The sequence below is a fragment of the Polypterus senegalus genome, chromosome 11 (genome assembly GCF_016835505.1).
Source record: "Polypterus senegalus isolate Bchr_013 chromosome 11, ASM1683550v1, whole genome shotgun sequence".
In the NCBI taxonomy this organism is placed as follows: Eukaryota; Metazoa; Chordata; class Cladistia; order Polypteriformes; family Polypteridae; genus Polypterus; species Polypterus senegalus.
Window position 1 is genome coordinate 97000621 of NC_053164.1, and position 21745 is coordinate 97022365.

The 21745-nt window shown below is 36.1% G+C and overlaps 1 protein-coding gene across 1 annotated transcript in view; it reads right to left on the reverse strand.

The window, feature by feature from the left end:
* Positions 1–21745, reverse strand: part of LOC120539338 (sodium/calcium exchanger 1-like) — a 595338-nt gene that overhangs the window by 53382 nt on the left and 520211 nt on the right. The window contains exon 5 of the mRNA XM_039769325.1: positions 8987–9114. Within this exon, the coding sequence (XP_039625259.1) occupies positions 8987–9114 (128 nt within the window). The remainder of the gene's footprint in view (positions 1–8986; positions 9115–21745) is intronic.

The following is a 21745-nucleotide window of genomic DNA, read 5'->3' on the forward strand; positions in this document are numbered from 1 at the left end:
ACAGTAATCGAGTAACAAGTAAAACAAAACAGACTTCTCACTGGTGGTGACTATAGTAATGTCGGTGTACAATTCCAACTTTTAACCACAGAGGTATTTGCAGGGGAATATTTATTCACTAAAAAAATTAAATGTACAGGAGACAGGACAAGCTGGTTGCTCAATCCTATTATGATGTGATGGAAAGGACAGGCCCAAGTACTGTGGAGTGCTTGTAAGTTGATGTTTCACAGGACATGCTTCCTCCCAAGAAATACAAATTCCAATCAACCTTTATCTACAGTAACTGTCATAAAGGAATTGCAGTGGCAGACCACATCTAGATGCAGTTAGGAACTTGGTGAATGGTGCCAAAATTAAATCTTACTAGTCAGATAACCTTATTTTTCTACATTTATTGTGAGGTTACTGAGGTATTTATCAAGAGATAGAGTTACTCAGTTCATCATACTGCTCAGAAATCTTTAAAGATAACTTACTTAAGCAGACAAGCTGGTACAGTTTAACATGTCATTTTAGGTCACAAATAAGTTGCGATTTTTACTGTCAGGATGATGAGGTAATATAAACTACTTTGAAATTATTTTATCTTAAAATGTGAAATATGCAAAGGTTATTTTAAAAGAAATGTAACAAAATTGAACATTCTCAATTTCACTTAATCCGTTTCACGATCGTGGGGTGCCAAGTCCTACCCTGGCATAAAAAATAATGCATCTATGATATGTCCAGAGATTGGGATGAATGAGCAGGCTACCTAAATCATTCTTTGTCTTGACTATGTTCAAAGTTTATTTTGAGACTTCGTGTGGTTATAGTAATAATGCCTATGCCCGCCATCATTTAGAAATCAGCCACACCATTTTGTTGCGAGTCCAAAAGGATTACCGACAGTAGTTGGTGTGTGATTGTGGAGAAGCAAACTAGACTGGTAAAGACAATGAAGATAGGGAGGCCACATTGTGTTTTGTTAATTTCTTTTACTTGAATAATGAAATGAACAATTTACTTATGTACAAAATGTATTAACAACTTATAAAAATGTGACTGACTTAGCACCGTTTCTAGAAGGCTCTAAAACTGCCTTGCATAAATGAACTTCCATTTATGACATCTAGTGGTCATTATACATCTTTACATATTAATACATTCCCTTTCCTTTCTGTACAAACAACACTAAAAATCAGCAATAACCTTAGAGCATTTTAAAGCACATAAATGTAACAGTGATCAGAATATCTTAGATTAATTAAGCTAATTTGCTTGAAGTGAATCAAATCAGACCGAAATGCTTTCTTTACACTTTCATGATAAACTAAAAATTCCTTACAAAGTCATTTTAATTAAGTTAATTTGCTTGAAGTGAATCAAATCAGACCAAAACTTTCTCTTTGCACTTTCAAGATTAAAAATTCCTTACAAAGTCATTACTTCACAAATTTTGTCTATCTTCTTAACACAGTTGAGTTTAGTGTGCTTGTGTGTGTGTTACAGTTAAAATCAGTTTGTTTGTTATTATTACAAGCAATAAGAGGAAATGATTTAGATTCAACATTTCTCAAGACCATACACTAATCCTAGACATTCTTTTTCTATTTGAGCATATCCGCATTCCCTTTCTGTCATGGATCTTGATGCATATTCAAAGGTTTTCCAATGCTCACCTTCAGCTTGATGTACCATATTTAGATGAATGTGTGTGGATACGTTAATCTTCTTTTTTTGATCAAAAAAATTTAAGCACAGGTGTAATGGTTGGTACTATTTTGGGATTTTGCCATTCACGTCATGTTTGACTGTACATATAAATTTGTTTTCTTAAGGAGGTATGATGTTCTTGCTGGAATGAATTCACCGATAAAGTAAACCATCCCCATAATACACAGGACTCTGGTTTTGTCTTATAGTCATCCCGTATTCAAAATGGAATTGATCTTTACTTGATCTGGTTGAAGGCCATGAAGTGAGGGCTTATCTCCAAAGAATATCACTTCCTAAACACCAAATTATCATTTATTCTTAAGTTTAATGCTTCATAGCACCATAATTTGCCTCTCATTATGTTGCTGAGGAATGATTATATCATTCTATGTATCACTCACACTTCTTCAAGCCCTTCAAGGACCTGTTCCATTGCTCAGTGGAATATCTCAGATGCAATTCTAATTTCAGAAAACAGTACCTGTCAAATGGTGTATTAAACGTTCCTTATTTGGTACTTTTCTCATCTAGGTTTAGTTGCCAGAAACCTCGTGAAGCAAAAAGGTTTGTAAAATATTTGGAACCTGACATTTCTCTGTTGATTTCTTCACTTTAGGGGGCTTGACAGAGTTCATGTTTTATATTTTCATTTAAGCCTTTTTGACCATGCCTATTCTTAAATCTTCATTCTTCTTTTTTACAGACACCATGAAGTTGACCCTGTCTTTGAGTTCTTCCACTTTTTCAATCACCTCCAGAGTAGTCATTCTGTCTAGTTCATTCTATAGACAATGTCTTAATGGTGCAGGAACCTGTCATGCAGCATGGACTACTGGTTATGCATTTTCTACTAACCGTATTTTGTAGGTGAATGGTAGTGTAACAAAGCATTTAAACAATCTGACATTTTTTATACTATGGAGTGTACAGAGAGGTCACTATTTCCATCTTTTAGTAAACTAACATTGTTAATATGGTATTTTATTCTGACAAGACTCAAATCTTCACAGCCTTTATCACCTAACAGTAAATCAAGACCTTCATGTACAACAATGAATAATAATGATGTATCTTTTACTACTACCTTCAGTTTGCAAATTCCAAAACAACCAATCTTCTGTCCATTTTAATCTTTTGGCAGTAATAATGATTTATAGTTTTTAGGTTTTTCTGTCGTTACTTTAATATCAGACATATGCTGATCAAGTTTGTTTTTGCACTGGTATCTAATTTAAATTTGACGACAGCTCCATTTACTTGATGCTGTACTCACCCCTGTCCTCTTTAACAACATTAATTTGATTACATACATTATTAACAACAGATTGCTGTACACCATTTTTTGCTTATAGTCTTGGGTGTATTTTCACCGTTTATCAAGCCAACGAAAATATATCACTTAAATAAGTGTCTTCTATAACTTCAATAGATCATTCCTTTTTTCTTTCTTTTAACTTTGAAAAACACTGTTTGGCAAAGTGGTTTTTGCCACTGCACTTAGAGTACTGTTTCCCAAGTGCGGGGCATTGCTTTGGTTTATGATGTGAACCACAACACTTGCATTTGAACACTTCATCTAAATGCTTCATTAAGGATGGTGACAGTTATTCACTGCTATTTCATCAAAGCGTTTTTACATGCTGTTGGCGCTAACTCGTTTGCATGGCAAATCTTGTTAGCTTCCTTCAAAGTCAGCTCTGTTTGTCTTAACAAACGTTCTTTCACTTTCTTCACACTAACTCCAAAAACAATCTGCTCAGGTATCATTGAATCTCTCAACTTCTGGCACATGGTTATGCTTTCAGCTTTAAATCAATTAAAAAGCTTTCAAAAGGTTTGTGCTATATGCTAGAATGAAAGCCATACATTTCACAGGATACATTGTTCTTAGGAGAACAATGGGCATCAAACTTTTTTAGTACATTTTCAGATTTGTCTCTACCTACTTGTCCTTCAAACACAAATGTATTGCATATTTCAGTGGCTTCCAGGAAACTGGTTTTGAATTTTGGCCTAATCACCATGTGTAGGTTGTCAGTGTTTCCAAATCATTCAGATTTTTGTCCAAGCTATGTAGCCAGTCTGAATTGACCAGTTTATATAAATGAATGTTGTTGGGCTTGAGCATGTCCTGTATTGGTTTTTGTCTTGTGTCTGCCTGATGTTGCCAGGACGTGCTTTGGCTCTGTGCAACCAATACAGAATTGAGCAGTTTCAATTAATAAATGCACAGATGGGACATATCTCCTTATTCTATGGAGACTTTACTAATTGTTAACTCTACTCTAGGTACTGCAAAAACTACCCATTTACTATTATGTAACAATACATTAACAAAGGCTTCTGTAATAACACTCACATACCATCAGTAAAGTGGTTATTCACCTGTACTATATGGTCTACTAAAATATTTTCACTTTCGAATGTTCATTGGTAGCTTAAGTGAGATATATTTCTCTTGATATTGTATGCTTTCATACAATACCTATGTATCCTTAGAATTCATTAGTATTTTTACCAGCATGTACAATGCCTAGGCCCACAGAGATGGTGAACCAATTTACTGTTGTTTTATAAAAGAACTAAGACCAAAAGAAACCTTTGCTAAGGTCTTATTATACAAGAGTTGTTATGATGTTACGAGTCAGTTTCTTTGTAATTTTACAACAGGATTTGGGGGAATTTGTTTTAAAAAGTTTCTTTGCTAAAGTCTTTCTCTCATCCCCCACACAAATCCAGGTTAGTTTAACATATGGTCTTGGGGAGGTTGCAGGTGTTAAGATGTACTATTTCCCCCATTGGTCTGAGGTATGGCTGTTTGGAATTGGCTTGTCTCAGAGGCCTTTAAGTACCATGATGTCCTATTGGCTGTAGGGGTTGGACAGAAAAGCTATAAATTTGCTTGCTCAACCACATTCTCCCTCTCTCTTGCTAACCTGTGATGATGTAGAAGTATCTATCTCTTGCTAACAACTGAAGAAGACCATCACACCATGAACTGAAAACACAATGAAGAGCACGGCTTCAGCCATTTTGAACAGACATGTGGCTAAAAGCTGAGCACCAATGATGCCTTAACTAGAGACATTAAGTAACTACAAGTCTGTGTGCCAACTGAATTACACATCACCATTTTATCAGGTCGCATGGTTGCCAATATTCAAATGTACTTTGCATTATGTTATTATTTATGAATATTATCAGTAATGCATTATTTTATGTGTAACTTAACTCCTGCTTGTCTTTTTACTACATCTGATTGCCTGAGGTTATAGATATAGAAGGGAAGGTGGGGATAAGTTATATAAAAAATAATACCTTATAAAAAGTGGTAAGTGGCATTCTAAGGCTACATATTAATAATACAATAGGAGAAAGTAGAGCAAAATATATTACTCTACCAAGATAAAACAAGAGTAAATGAGTAATAGATGCATTTTTGAAGTGCCTAAACTAAAGTGTTACCTACTAATTTAACGATTTTCAAGGTTTACTCCTGTTGCAGTGAAGTGGCAGTGCTAATTCAATAAGTAACAATGATTTTGGCCACCTGAGTTACAGATGTTTACCAAAAGTTTAGCTAAGTTGACTATAGACCACTTAAGAGTCTGCTCCTCATCAGAAATTTGAAGGCAATGGTTATCTTTCAATTCCAGGTGGTACCAAGCAAGAAAAGTCTGCAAGTTGGTATTTTATGTAACTATATGTAAATGAAGGCCCCTTTTTTTTAGGCAACAAAAATGACACCCTCATAAAGCTGTCTTTGTGTATGACCTTCTATATTAATTGACTTGGAGCCCAAATGTTTACTTTCTTCCAGAACCTTTGCTGACGGGACATTTGTATGCCTTGTCCACTGTCAACTGGGCATATCTCAAGTATAATATTATTAAAATACTCAGTTTATGTTAAATCAGTCTGAAGTTGTTCTGTTCTTTACTATGTGCATGCATTATGTATTTATAGAATTCTAGTAGTAAACTTGTTACAGTGCTCTGAGCCTGTATTCAGAGAACAGAACTATGAAAAAATAACTTGAATTGACTTGACAAAGTAACGTGTCTATACTGTAATGTGTGGATGAACACAGAGCCAAAAAATTAGTTGGATTATCCCCCCCTTGTAGTGGAACGGAGTACACTGAGGAACTAAATGATAGCAAGGAGATATTTAGTGGGTGACGTATCCTTTTTTTTTTTAAATAAATGATAAGGCCTTTAACTTTTCTCTGGACCTTAGGAGGTTTAATGTAATGTTTAAAAGAAATCATATTATAATCAATAATCCCATTGAAATTTAGAATTAATTTACTGTAATGTTTAATTAATAGTATAATCTAGATAAAGGTATAAAAGTCATAAATATTCAATGATAATATTTAATTAACTTTTTTTTTACTTTCAGCTCATAAGAGCATTTGCTTTATGATATGCAGAGCTATAGATTATACTTTATATCAGCAGTTCAGCTTGGAGGGTACTTTTTTGTTAGTACAAAACACAGGAAAAGGGTGCAGTGCAGCAAAAGAACACTTAACAATAGGAATGAAACTCTTTTTACAGTGAATACATACAAACAGTCTCATCTCATCATCTCAGACCCCTTTTCCTGGTGAGGGCTACTAAGAAAGACATTAATAAATAACTGAATTTTGGTGCTGGGATTTTATGCATCATACACTCTTTACATTTTACCATTCAATGTTTAAGCTATAGACTAATAATACACACTACAGGATGTTTTCCTCTCTCAGGATTGAGAGACCAGTGTATGGGTTTACAGTTGAGAAGAAGAAAACAAACAATAGTAAGGAGCAGACCAGAAAATGAATGGTAAGTTCACATCTGGGACTGGAGGAGCATTGCTTCCCTAGAAAGAATACAAGCTGGGTGGAGGTCTATTGACAAAACAGATGCAGGGATACAAGAAACCTCCAGAGAGCATTCTAGTCTCCTGTAACCAAAGGTAGACACCACTCAGTCCAGAAGTGATTCTGGGGCTTGATAAGAAGTGTCTTTGGAATAGGGTTTAAAGTTATCCATTAACAGAGGGCTCATTGAATTTGGAGTCCTGGGGCAAAAGGGTGGCAGCAGGAATGAGAGCTGAAGGAGACACATGAGGGAAAAAACTGTATATGGCACAGGGCAACTGGAGAAGCCACCCTACAGGGTATAGAGAAGTACTAGGATCAGTTTAGGCAAGCATAAGAGGTGCATACAGTATATGTGTTTATTATTTTCTTCTGTGAAATGGTCTTTTCAACGTGAACTATCTGCTATTGTAGCATTATTAAAACCCATTAATTGTATATCTTTTGATAGACTGAAATAATTTTATTTTGGGCTATGATAGACTACAATCATTTCATTCCGAGCTAAAGGAATAAAGAGTTTTTCTAGTGCAAATGATTTTTTGATTTATAAAGGTTCAGTTCACAGCATCTCTCAACCATTATGGTAAACAATGCATATGGATCATATTATAAGGGATTTCTTTCACAATCCACTGAGAAAATTCAAAAGCTACATCAAGGATAGCCACATCAGTATCATTGAGTGCAAGTAACTCAACTAAAAAACAATACAGAAGTTAGAGAGTATAACCTTATGACTATTTAACTTGAAAATTTGTCAATGAGGATATTAACCATTTGGCATATTCTCAAGCTTTAAAACTTGAGCAGTCTTACCTTAAATTCATAGTCCTCAATGACAACCTCCATTCGGGTGTGCTCTCCAAGACTCGGTCAGCCCATTTTTGCAACCTGCTCATTCAAATAGGATAGCTGCACCAGACTAAAGCAGTATGTTAGATCACTTGCTCTGTCTCTGGTAAGTCTGCTGTGAATGAATGGTTCAATCTCAAATCAGAGTATGCTGCTGTGGGCACTAAAGTGTTACAAGGAATGGAGCAAATGGATGTGCAGTAAGTATAATGTACAAATGCCTAGGTACCCTGTTGTATAAAAGATTATCCAATGGAAATGCCACTCATACGCTGCTAAACACCATTTGTCAAAGGTGAGCCACTGTGGGTTAATATCTCTTCTGGGTTTCTCGATTTTCAAAGAGAAAGATCGCAAGCCAAGCAGTAATCCTGCTCTCTCATGCTTGAGTTGACATCCCTCTTGAGGGTCATCTCAGATTTCGTGACTGGTTTAGGGTTCACAGCATACCTTGTACAGAATTTCTACATACCCAGCTGGCATTCTGGTATAGTATTTCCTTCTCAGACAATGCCTATGACAGTATTTTAAAATGACCCTTTTTAGCCATGTTTTTTGACTTTGTATTGCCCAATGGCAGAACATTAAAGTCTTCATTTTGTACAGCTGTTTCATTGCTCTCGTTTTGCTGCTAGGTCATCACATAAGAATGCGAATCATCCTGCTTGCTAATTACCCAATAAAGCTACAGCACTTAACCTTCATTTGTGCTGTGATTCTACCTAGTTAGCTAACAAGCGCATCTGCCGTACAGCAAATGAGCTCTTCTGTCGTTTGGCTATGAGTTGGCTATGACAAGGTTTACACAGCAACAAACTTACAAGAAATTCTGTCAGCCATTTCTGCTTGAATGGACAGTTAGGGACCTGCATTCCCATCAAACCCTGCTTAATTCATTTCAGCGCAGAACGTAATTTTAGCATTGCAGATGACTGAGCAACAAGATGCACTATGAGACTAAAAAAATTCTTATTCTTTTTTTTTCTCCAATTCAATTCAATCCAAGACATTGCATGTATGCAACAGGTCACTGTTCTTGTACAGTATATGTGTGTTAAAAGAGTAGTCAACAAGGGTGCAGGAACTCTCTTGTCATGTTGGAAACTGTTCATAGATTAGGAAGATGTTACATGTTGATGGAGGCAGTTTATGCCCCGGTAGGAAATTTGGTTAGCATGGTTATTTTACATAGAGCAGAATATCATGCAAAAACTCAACAAAACATAACCATGTTGAAAGTAGTAAGATATAGTAATGACATCTGATATAAAGCCAGAGCCTACTTACAATAACTACATACTTTATAAACTGGCAGCCCGTGGTTTTAAATACACAAGTACCTAAGATGTATTGGGGAATATTATGTCATTTTTTTTCTCATTTTCTGATTTCCTCAGTTCAGTATTCTTATTATTAGATGTATTTAGCTTAGATGCCTTTAGCATTAAACACACCGTTATACATGTAGGGATAATTTTTACATTAAACTAATACATAGCACAGGATAAAAGCAATGTTGTTCTATCATTTGGAGCATCATTAAGTCATAAGCAGTCTTACCTTAAATTCATAGGACTCCTCAATGACAACCTCCATTCGGGTGTGCTCCCCAAGACTTGGACAGCCCATTTTTGCAACCTGCTCATTCTCCCCCTCTGTAGCTACTGGCTTATTCTCATTTGAATCACCTGGCGGATTAAAAATAACAAAGAAATAACACTTCTGAAAGTTTTGGAAATGCACAAGTTGTTTCTTTTGCTTTTCTTTTGTACTATAATTATTTTCCATCAAGAAAATCCTATTATTATAATTTACACAGCTATATGCTCAAACCTGCTATTTAATGACTCCCACTAATGGGAATTAAAGCACAGGTCTGTTTGAAATTACTCACAATGCCACACCAATACAGCCTTTTCTGTTGGCTATGCTATCAGCACTTATAAAGTCACATTTTCAAAACTGTTTTGACATGGTAAGTTACTTTAATAAAGGCATAAATGGTATCTAGAATAGGCTTTTGAAACCTCGAAAAGCTGAAAAGGCTTAGCCCGTGAACCACTGTGGATTTATAATGTTATTCAACAAGCTGTACATTTCTTTCAGACTTGACTGCTCTCGCTTGATATGTAAAACTTAGCATCAATAAATCTTTAGCCTATAAAAACAGTGAGGCAAGGAGAAGCACTATAGATAGATAGATAGATAGATAGATAGATAGATAGATAGATAGATAGATAGATAGATAGATAGATAGATAGAAAGTGTTAAGAAAAAAACTAAAACTCCACCTCAAAAGAGACCAACTGCCAAGTAAATTACAAAGAATACATAAATAAAGTCTCAGCAAGGTATATTTTCTAAAATCTATTATATTAAAAAAAGCATCATGATTATTTACTGATGACTCTTTTCCACTAGCACCAGGTACTATACATAATCATATGTGGGTCAAATTGTTTTCTATTTAAAAGCAAAGAAGGCATTACTTTATATTAACTAAATTCAATTTGATCCTTATTTAGTTATTTGTATGCTAGGAGATTACATCCCACGTGCTCCCTGTATGGAGTTTGCATATCCTTACCATGTCCAATTACTTTGTGAATTTCTTCAGGATGTTCTGGTTTCCTCCAACAGTTCAAAGATGTGCAAGTTAGGTGAACTGCCAGTGGTAAACTGAACCTATGTGTGTGTGTGTTTGTGTGTTGACCCTGTCATGGAATGGCACCATGTCGAAGTCTTGCTCCTCCCAGATGATTGCTGAGAGAGGCTCTGGCTCCCCCATGACCCTGCCTTGGATAAGTATGTAAAGAAAATCGATACATGGATGCCCATATACTGCTGTTTTGATTTGGCTGATTTTTTCATTCTTGCTTGAGTTTTGTTTTTCCAGAAATGTTCAAAACACTTGTTCCTTTGATAGCTGTCTAGCACCAGTGATGATGCAAATCCAGCCAAATAATGCCATAAACAATTCACTGAAAATGAAGATCTATCAACATATTGTGACATAGTATGAGCACCAAAGGGCATTAAAAATTTCTCAACATTAAACACTCAAAAATGAAAAGAAAAAGAGCAAGTAAATATCCATTCATTTCCAACATTTGTTTAATTGGCATAATGCTAAATTCAATTATGTATACATAATTGATGTCATTCACAATAATGATGATGACTACTCCAAAAAAGCAAGATGTACAAGATCAAAAAAACTTTAATCTGCATCATAAAAATCAACCAGTGGGTCACTCAAAAAGATCATCAAGCTCCAGTACTGAACTGGGGTGTTTCCCTAAAACGATTGTATTTAGTGAATAATGATAGATATAATCAATAATGTAGGTAAAGAATGAATGAGTTTTATGAGCATCTCCCAAAGCCCTTCATTATTCAACATTTAATGAACAAGTTTAAAGTACTTCTTTGTTGGGCTCCTTCCCAGCGTCAACGTCAGTAAAGCAGACTGCTGATAACAGGAACATTGATCCCATGCATTTCAGTTGTCAAAAATATCTTATACTGTCACACCAGACATGTGTACACAAATGTAAAAAAAATCAATCAAAACATGCAAAAAAGCACAAAATAAAGAAATTTAAATTTTGTCTAATTAGTACAATTATTTTAACCTATTACTCAAAAATCTATAAATGGGTTCAAAATGTGACTCGCCTTCCTTGAAAAAAAGACAATGACAAGCAGCAACTGGAAAAAAGCAAGTCTTTACAAGTTAAAAAAAAAACTTGCAGAAGAGGTGACAAAAAATAAAGAAGTGTTGTTTTCCAAGATTTAGGGAAGCCCCCGAAGACTTGCACAGGCACTGGAATTACTTTTCTTCTACATTCCCAAAGTGTGCTCTACAACAGTAGTTGTATGGTGTTATACCTCTTCTCACCCATCAACAAAAGGATACCCACTGTCTACCAGTATCTACCCATCAGCAATCCCTTGACATCTGACACACTCTAGAGCTGGACCAGATATAAGAACCATGTGTATTCCCTGGCCGCTTGGCCTCAATGTCTATGACAAAAAGCCCTGATATGGTTGGTTGCAGATCATCTAGATATTTAGCACTGAGAACCCCTATTTGTCAGTGTAGATAGGGTAGGCTGGGAGTATGGATAGGGAGGGATGAACAATCCATCCACTGCACCTACAATGCCCAGAATGCCAGCAATGGCATGAAAACAAGGCATTGTAATGTTATTATTATTTACTTACTTGACTGATACCTTTATCCAAGGTGACTTACAACATGTGAGATACAATTGGCTGTACTTCTTTTGTTTTTTCTAATTGGAGCAAAAGTAGGTGAAGTGACTTGCTTATGGTCACAGTGTCAGCAGCGGGGGTTTGAACCTACCAACTTAAGGGTTTGTTGGATGAATGGCACAATAGTAATCAGGTCACTGCTTATACAGATTAGGACACAGCAGCTTTACTGAGGCCAAATGCATCAGAGAATGTCTGCTGAAATTCACCAGTGGCACAGAAATAGAGAACTGTCAGAAGCTGTACAGCAGGACTGAGGACTATTTTCTGTTTTTTTCCTTTTACCAGTTCGTTCTGAACCAGACAAAGGATGGTCATTATTTCACCCATGGCTAGCCTGTATTTCTCTATTAGTTGTTAATTACCAAAGATGGTCCAAAGTGTTCATATCCACCCGCAAAAAAATAAGCATTTAGAGCCGCAAGTTGCTTTCTTGGATGGCACTTTAGCTTATTAGCTGCCATTATCATTGCTGACACTAAAGGGCAAATCACCTTTCAACTTTAAAGGATGTGACTAATAACATACCAAGTTTAATTAGTTAATTTATCATGTGCTCAAATTATCTAATTCCCCTTTTGCACTTATTGATAGTCTACATTATCCATCCATCCATTAACTTATAAATATTATAGTTTATATTTATATTGCAACATTGACTTATTATTGTTATTATTGTTGTTGTTGCTGTTGTTATTGCATTGTTCAGTATATTTGTTGTGATCTACTTAGGGTGACCTCTATCTTTCTGACATTGAATTGCATGTAAATGTTGAAAATAACTAGTGGGTTGACGGACTCATTATTTCCCAAATGAGGTTATGTACTACTTTAGCTACAAAGCATTCTTGGGGAAGCACCCATTAATTAATGAATGAACATAAGCTGTGACAACAAAGTACTCTGTGTTATGAAACCTTAGGGAAAGGCACCCTTGAAATGTTTAGGTTGCACATGCACCTAGAACACTGCAGGGCAGAATAAGGCTAGTGGTCTCAGGCACAAAGGAAGCTGCACATTTTCAAAAAGAAATATTATAAGAAATTGCACTGATCATATCACAGAAAACTGAACAAAAATATTAGAATTTAGAAACTGAGTTTGCTGTAAACATTTTAACAATACTTTAATTTATTGAGATGAGTTTTTACAGCCCTTAATGCATAGATACACTTGGTACACATAGAGACAAATTAGACATTAAGATTACAACTGATTGTCATGTATACCGTGTTTCATTTACAAAATATTTTTTATTCCAGGTATTGAGCATTACAGTTTACAAAGACTGAGAGAGAGTAAAAGAGAATGAGAATAATAATTGTATATTGAATTGCATCATTTAAAAATATTACTACAATAAAAAATATTTGAACAAGATGATAGGCTGGCTTCTTGCTCATGGATTTGTTATCTGTCACAAAGGTTTAGTGCTATGTTGGAAGTGGATTCAGATGATAAGAGAAATCCTGACCCTTAGGCATTGGGTTGGCACATTAAATCATGCCGCCTGAGGCAAAGAGAATTTTGGCTGCCTGTTCCTCAGTTTGCTTATATATTCTTACTAGGAATGAAATGATGCACTTAATTTAACTTATATATATATATATAGTGACAGATAGGGGGCGCTATCGCTCCCTTGAACCCCTGTCCAAGTCTGTAGACACCAGATAAAAGTCCAAAAGTTGACTTCATTTATTACCACTAGTGCACCAAGCACCCTACAATACAATAAACAATCCTCCACACTCCCAGACGCTTGCCACCCTTCCACCCAGCTCAGCTCCACGCTCTGGTGTCTCTCTCAGTCTTTTATAGTCCTTGTCCCGGAAGTGATTTGCCCTCTCTGTCCACGTGACTAGGAACATCTTTACTAATAAAAGGCAAAGCCCTCACTGACTGACTGAGTCACTCACTCACTCACTCACTCATTCACTCACTCACTGACTGACTGACTCACTCATCATTAATTCTCCAACTTCCCGTGTGGGTAGAAGGCTGAAATTTAGCAGGCTCATTCCTTACAGCTTACTTACAAAAGTTGGGTAGGTTTCATTTCGAAATTCTACACGTAATGGTCATAACTGGAACCTATTTTTTCGTCCATAGACTGCAGCTCGATGGCCGTGGGAGGCGGAGTTGCGTGTCTCATCATCACGCCTCCCACGTAATTGAGTGCCTGCCCATATAAGGTAAATATTCGTGGGTGAAGGACTGTGCTTAGCATATTCATAAGTAAAAATATCTGAATCACAAACTGATGTTAATTATATTTTGTCCATCAATACTTATTAAATAATTCCAAATAGTCTGTCCGCTTCCTTTCATAGCTTTTCCGATGGTTGTACTGCTTCTAGGCATGTATTTTCGTATTAAAGCATTTAACCAATCACATTTCAGCCATCATTTGTTGCCAGGCAGAGAGGACTTTACAATCCGTTGTGCAGGCACTAAAACACAGAATAAATGTCGATTAACCTGTTGCTTCAACCAATCAGATTTTGAGTTGGTGTCAGTACGGCCCTGTAGCAGGCATACGGCGATGTCACCGTATTCAGACCCATTGATTGGATAGAAGCCGCAGGTTCGATTTTCAGCATTAGCTTTGATGGGGATAGAAAGGGACTTTTTGATGGAACTGAGGCGCACAAATAATCCGTACAACAGAGTGATTGAACTGTTTTTGAGGAAAGAGAGGAGGATGGATTTTGTTTACAAATAATCCAAATTTTTGGTGAGTGAAATGTTGCAATTCTATCTGCGATGCAGCGGCTCTTTATACTGTATTTCTGCATATTAAGATAGTTTTTATAACCATAAATTAGTTTTTGAGGGGCGGGTTGATTCAGACGGAACAGTACTGAAGGCCTAGGTGTGAGATGCACGGTCCGCCAATGGACCAGATGATACGAAAATTTAATGAACATTACAACCCGAAAATAAACAAAACTGTAGAGAGGCCCATTACTAAATGAACGGTAAAAACATAAGAGCAAAGTGATGGTGACTTATTGAGGCAGGCAGGCCACAGCACAATAGCACGGGGCTCGATGTGGTGCGCGTTAAGTCGATCTAAAATGTGCGCTCAGATTCAAAAAAATATATCTTTTCAAGTTCTATTTGGATATAAGTAGGTTCTATTTAGTCGACAGAAATATCTTCGGTAGATATGTAAGTTGAATTTAGTCTTTACATTTCTATGGTGAAGAAAAATTTATGCAATGATGACTAAATTTAACTTACATTCCTACCAATGATATTTCTGTCGACTAAATAAAAATTACTTATATTTAAAATTTAAATAGAACTTGAACAGATACGATAGTTCATAATGCCTCTATAGCTGGAAAAACGGATTTCATACACTTGGTGAATGGTGATACTGTGTTTTTTGCATACATCAGTGAGGATACGGTTAATAGGAATCATGAGTAATTTTTTTAGAAAATCATTTTGCTTTTGTTTAATTAATTTTTGCCTAAATATGAAATAGCCCATTTGTTGTGTGCTTTATGCAGTGTCTTGCCTCAAATGAATATTGCTCTGAAGTTAGGGATCTGTGGCGGCAATCAGAAGTTTTTCGGTTTGAATCCCATAAACGCCAGAAGTGACTCTCCTCCATTGGGCCCTTGAGCAAGACCATTAACATGCAATTGCTTTGTCCTGGGTATAATGTTAACCTGCATCCAGCCCTGCAAGCATGTACTCCAACTGGCAAGGGAAAACTTGGGGGTTGGTGGCAGGATTGGCACTCCAGCCACTGTAAAAACCTCACTCTGTTCAAGTGTGGTGCTGAGGTGTCACCCATTGCACGGCTACACTTGGGTCCCAATCTGGGTGGTTCGTCGTGTGGCGGGTGCGGCAACACACTGTAATCAGAACATGCAACCCCTCTCTCTCTCTCATAATGTTATTACCAATTTGCAAATGTCCTGCACTGTAAATAATTTGATACCAGCATGTAGCTGTTATTTGTTTGTTTATTAGGTTGCATCTGTCTGATGAATTCATTTATACTAATTTTGCAGATTCGAGATAGATATTGGTGCACAGCCAGATCAGATTTGAATCTCAATTTAACTGCAGAGTGAATATAATCTCAATAGACTGTACAGTATGGATTTTCCAAACAGATTTTTCTACAGTATCATTCCAGTAGAATTGCACCCTCATTGTGGGCGCCTATGGCAATATGTAAAAATGAGAAAACTGAAGGCCAAAGCCATGGACTCACGCACAACTAAAAAATGTAGATGTGAAATTTTGAGTCTTGGATGCAGTTTTAAACTATTAAAATGAAAATATGTATCATAGCTTTTATGTAGTATATAAGTAACATACTGGATGTGTATGTTAAGTTTTTTGAATTGTTATTTCATCATTTAAAAAAAAAGTTAAATGAAAATACTGCCCATGACAAATTTCAGGCTGAGACAACCATCTTGTTACCTCACTTCACATGTCGGCTCTGCTCAGACAAATACAAGAGACTTTTGTTGACAATGCTGATATGGTGCCTTCATAACTGTTTGTTTCAAGTAATTAAATCAGCATTAAAAGTCAATCTAAGCATTGCTTTACATTAACATCTGAGTGCTTTGTGGGTGTGACTGATTTTTTCAGGGAATGAGTGTCCCCTGGAAAATACACCTCGTATACAGTATACATGTTTCACTTCGGATAGGGATTAAGGTTTCAGAAAAAGCCTTTATTTTTTTTTAATTAACCTAAGGAATATAGTAACAAATTGTATTACAAGTCCTCACAGAAAATTCCTAATGTATGTAATTTTTTCCTGGAAGATTTAATTGCACAGCTTCACACAGGAATGCCAAGTTTGTTGTTCTGCTTATACTCTGTTACCAAGGAAACATGCATAGTGTCTGATAGCACATCTCCCATATGTGTTATCTGCTGGTATGTGGCAGCCTTAATTTTATAATGCCACAATCCCTGATAAGGTTTAATAAAAAAAATGTTTAAACTGCTGTTGTTATACAAATATTTAGATCAATTTAATCAATGAATTTGAAGAAATGTACCCTTGGTCATGACTTCCTTCATTTAAAAAGAAAAAAGCAAATACCTGCAAGCCCATATAATGTTCTTTTAAGAAGTCTGAAATGTCTGCTTTGATCATCATTACCTGTTATGATTAATAATATACATTTGTATCACTGCACAGTGTTTTTCTCTCTAAATATTTAAGATCTGTGCCCTACCTGTCACTAAAATATAAATACAGTTTTTACTTGCCTCCATTTAAGTGCTTTCAAATTGTAAATAGTCTTTGAAGTGATCTTGGCTGGCACACAACCTAGCCCTTGAGCTTCTTTTGAGCTATGCCCTTAAATATTCCCATTTAATATGAATAAATAGTAGGCATTAAACCTATAAAAGGGAAGATGCTTTATGAAATGAAGTGTTATCTGTTCACTTTAGAATATGCTCTTTAAGTCCAAGTGACATCTCCTTGGTGCATGTATGAGATCTTTCCATTTTAGTGTCATTTACAAACTACTTTTGTCAAAGAATGCTTTTTTCCTATTTATAACATTAGCTGTGAAGTTTTTTTTTTAATCACTTTATTTGAAAAACAAACCTTTTTAACAATGCATAGCTCAATTAAGCAAATAAAAATAACAGACACAACAAAATGCTTCTAAATCAATGTAAAGAATAACAAAAAAAGTTGACATTTAGCCCTCACCGCAAAACAAAAGAGAGCAACATGAGTAGACAACCCCATCTTATTTACTTCTTTATATTTGACAAAACAGTTAATACTTTAAGAGAGTCAATTGTGATCTCAGTGTGCTTAATTTAAAATTACATTTTGACTGGGCTGTTTTCAATGCAAGATAATATAGAGCACAGCTTTCCCACTGAGTTATAGAAGGTGGATTGGGATTTGTCCAGCTGAGCAATATAAGTCTACAGACTAGTAGAGTGATATCTGATATTACCAGCTAACTTTTCATTACACACATTATTTGGAACTAGTTGTATACCAAACACCACCAATAGTGCATTAGGACTGATTTAAAATTAAAAGGCTATCTGAGAAAAATGCACAGATTTGTGCATTTCCCATATAGTGCATTCCCAAAACATATGGTCTACTGATACTACGGCTAGATGACAGCACTCACAGGTTAGATTTGGTCTGGACTTGTTGAGACAGTTTTAAACAAAATAAATGATTTTGGTGTAAGATTTTAAGTTGAATTATGGAATGCTTGAAAAATACTTAACTATAATATATTCTATGAATGGTTGAGTCCGACTTCTTGAGATTATAATTGAAAAATCCCTTTACCATTGTTCCCTAGATTTATAAACCTCCTTGGTGTTAACCCAGAGCGTGTCTTGGGCTCAGAGTTATATGTTAATACAGTTAACCCTGTTTAATGATCCATTTTACAGTGTAAAGCCCATATACCTCTTGGTATAGTATTTTGCTGCCATCAAGTAGATGAAAACACATTATGCTGCAAAAAATCATGAATATCTCTATGCATTTTGTTACTCTATGTTAACTCATCAATATTCATGAGTGAAGTGGAATCTTCCACCAAAACACAATGACATGTAAATGAGAAGCTGTATAGCCAGTTTTAGGACAAACTGAAACTGAATTGTTAGTTGAATCAAGTGAAAGTGATGACAATGTGAACTGGTCACCAGATGTTGACACAGATAGTGAAAATAATGCATATGGCACTCTACGAGCAAACTGTGATAGTGGTAGTGAATTCGGTCCTTGGACGTTTTATGATTCAAAGAGCTTTAAAGCAAAAAAGGCCTAATAATTGCGGTTGAGCACCCTAAGCACTGTTCATAATACAGTAGCTGTCAATGTTCATTTCATGGGAAAGTCACTAAGCCTTGTGCTGTGGTAGCCTACAGAAACACAAGGGATACATTGATTGTGAAGTTCAGGCTGTGACATTCTATCCTCTCATGTGCAAGCACCAGAAAAAAAAAATCTTGTAAGAAAAGTGTGCAAAGAAATAACTCTTCTACTATTCTGGCCAATGTTGGGCACTGGTGACTGTTTCAAAGCAAAGGACAAAGGACATGTTCTAAATCTGCATCAGTACAGTAGAGGACACTAAACTTACCATTGTATTGTATTTATGATGACGTTTTGGTATTTAAATGTTTCTGTTACAGATAACATTTTTGGCTTGTTTTCTGGGGGTAAACATAATGCCAAGGAGGCCACAGAGTTAATTCATTGAGATGTTTTTATATATTGCTGTAATGCTGTATGAATCTTCATTAAAAGTACCTAGTATTACCTCAGAGGTGAGTAGAAATTTCTAGTAAAAAACAGTCAAGGAGGAGATAAAGAGCATCAGGACTAGTAAAGGGTAATTTAAAAATACAAACAGTGAAACAGTGGATTCCCTAAACTTGCATTTTCTGTGGTTTTCACAAGTGAGGAAGCAGATAACCTCCCAGTGGTAAATGAGACTGCTAAGGTGGTACTGATTGATTTGGAAATTATAGAGGGAGACGTACTGCAGAGATTAAATTGGCTGAAATCAAACAAATCTCCAGGACCAGATAAAATTTACCTTCGAGTTCTTAAGAAGGCTGGAGAGTACATATATAAACTCAAAGAACTGGAAAATGGCAAATATTATCCATCCATCCATTATCCAGCCCACTATATCCTAACTACAGGGTCACGGGGGTCTGCTGGAGCCAATCCCATTCAACACAGGGCGCAAGGCAGGAAACAAACCCTATTATCCTGTTATATAAAAAGGGTGAAGCATTACTTCAAGAAGGGAGCCTCAGGAACTTAACTGGTATATTAAAACTATTTTTTCCATGAAGTGTAACAATATCATTTCCTTCTTCCAAAGTAAACTAAAGAACACCAAACATTTGACAAAAAGAACCACGATCAATTTTTTTTTCATCTGAACCAAGATCATACACAACATCAGCGCACACCACATTGCACAGCCCATTAAAGGCTTGGCATTGCTAAACTGATTTTGTGTTCCTAAAGAGAAACTAAACAGGCAGCTAAAGTTCTGTTTTCATCTTCTACTATATGATAAAATGCTAAGAACTATGCGTCCAGTTTTTCTGACCAATCTGATTGGTCAGTATGGCTTTGATGATGTGACAAAAGAGGAAGAGCGAGTGTGAGATACACAAAGTAAAGCCTTTACCATAAGCCTGAGAACATTGCCTTCAAAGACAGCAAATAAAGAAACAGACAGGAGGAGAGAAAGGTGTCTGACAAATAATGAAAGAGTATAAGATGCAGGCTTTATAGGAACACGCTCAAGAGAGGGAGTGCTGGTGAAGAGACATTACGGAGAAAAAGTCCTGAAGGTTGCTGTAGGGCAGTGTTTCTCAAACTCGGTCCTGGGAACCCCCTGTGGCTTTAGGTTTTTGTTCCAACCAGATTCCTAATCAGTGACAACACCTGATAACACTGAGCTCATTTAATTAGCTGGTATTTTTTTTTCTTTTATTTGACATTCAGACAAGCATAGCAGCATGATTTTTACATTTATAAGACATTTATAAATATTTCTGCTTTTACTGTAGATTTAAATGCTTAACTCTCTTTTGTTGATTTCATTATACTTTGCTCTTTCTCTGTGCAGTTTTTCCCCCTTCATTGTATCTTAATAACGACAACTTAAAACGAGCAGAGCAGACAAGCGGACAGACAACACTGAATAATCAAAGGCTGCAACTACTTTAGCGTCAGACCCACTAATTAGTAAATAATGGATTAATTAAACAATTAGAGCACCTTGAAAAGTAGAATGAAAATCAAGATAAAAATACTGTTAAAAAGAAAAAAAATACATTATTCCTATATAACTGCTTGGTACATTTTAATATTTTTTTTAACAAACTTAGTTTTCTAATTAATATTTTGTTCCCTAAACACAGAACTTGGGTTGTTAGTGACCTGGTGAACTGATGACTGGAGATGGTACTAAAGTGAAAATTCTTTACACTATAACAAAATATTTTGGTGCTGTATAAATGTAAAATTTGATTTTGTCTCTGTTAGACATTACATTTCCAATAGTTTGTTTTATTGCACTGTATCTTTTCATTGTTTATTAGAACGCTGTGGGGGCACAGAGGGGGGCGCAGGGGGCACAGAGGGAGGCGCAGGGGGAGCGGGGGAGCCAGAGGAGGTGTTCGCCCAGGGCACCAAACAGGATAGAATTGCCCCTGATGCTACACACAAAAATTAAAACACTAGTCAGTGATATAAGGGGTGGAAGTGAAAGAATGTGTTGCCCAACCATCCATCCATTACCCAGCCCGCTATATCCTAACTACAGGGTCATGGGGGTCCGCTGGAGCCAATCCCAGCCAACACAAGGCGCAAGGCAGGAAACAAACCCTGGGCAGGGCACCAGCCGACCGCAATGTGTTGCCACTTTTGGTATATAATTTGTTGCTGATAAGTTATGACAAATATTTTCTGAGATTTTTCCTCTTAAGTAAGACAGAAGTTTTGAAGTAAAGTTGATCTTGGCTCTGGAGAGTGGGATGTGCTACTTGTTGATTGGTACATTTCATTATACTCTGTATGCAAGACAATAATTACCCTATAAACCTATAATTGCACAAAAATATATATAAACAATTTACTATGCCCTGAATTGATAAATTGCCTGAAGCAATATTTACTATTAAAAAGGTTTGTTGTTATTGACCTTCCTGTTCCGACCTCTTTTACCTTTTTATTCAATATGAATAGGCACAAGGCCTCTCTACTTTATCTTTATAAAACTTTTAACTTTAACCCAGATATTAACTGTGTGTCACAGCAATGCCGGGTGTTGTGATGTGAGATTTTACATTACATATAACTTGATAAATATTTTGTACTTCTTTATTAGTAATTTAGGCTAAGCAATGTAATTTAGTGTTTACCCCCCACCCCCCTTTTACGACTGAGTCTCTTTGCATTTTACGACAGAGTTGGGAGAGGATGTGTCTTAAACCAGTTTGGCAAGTATTTCTCTGCTAAAGTCTTTC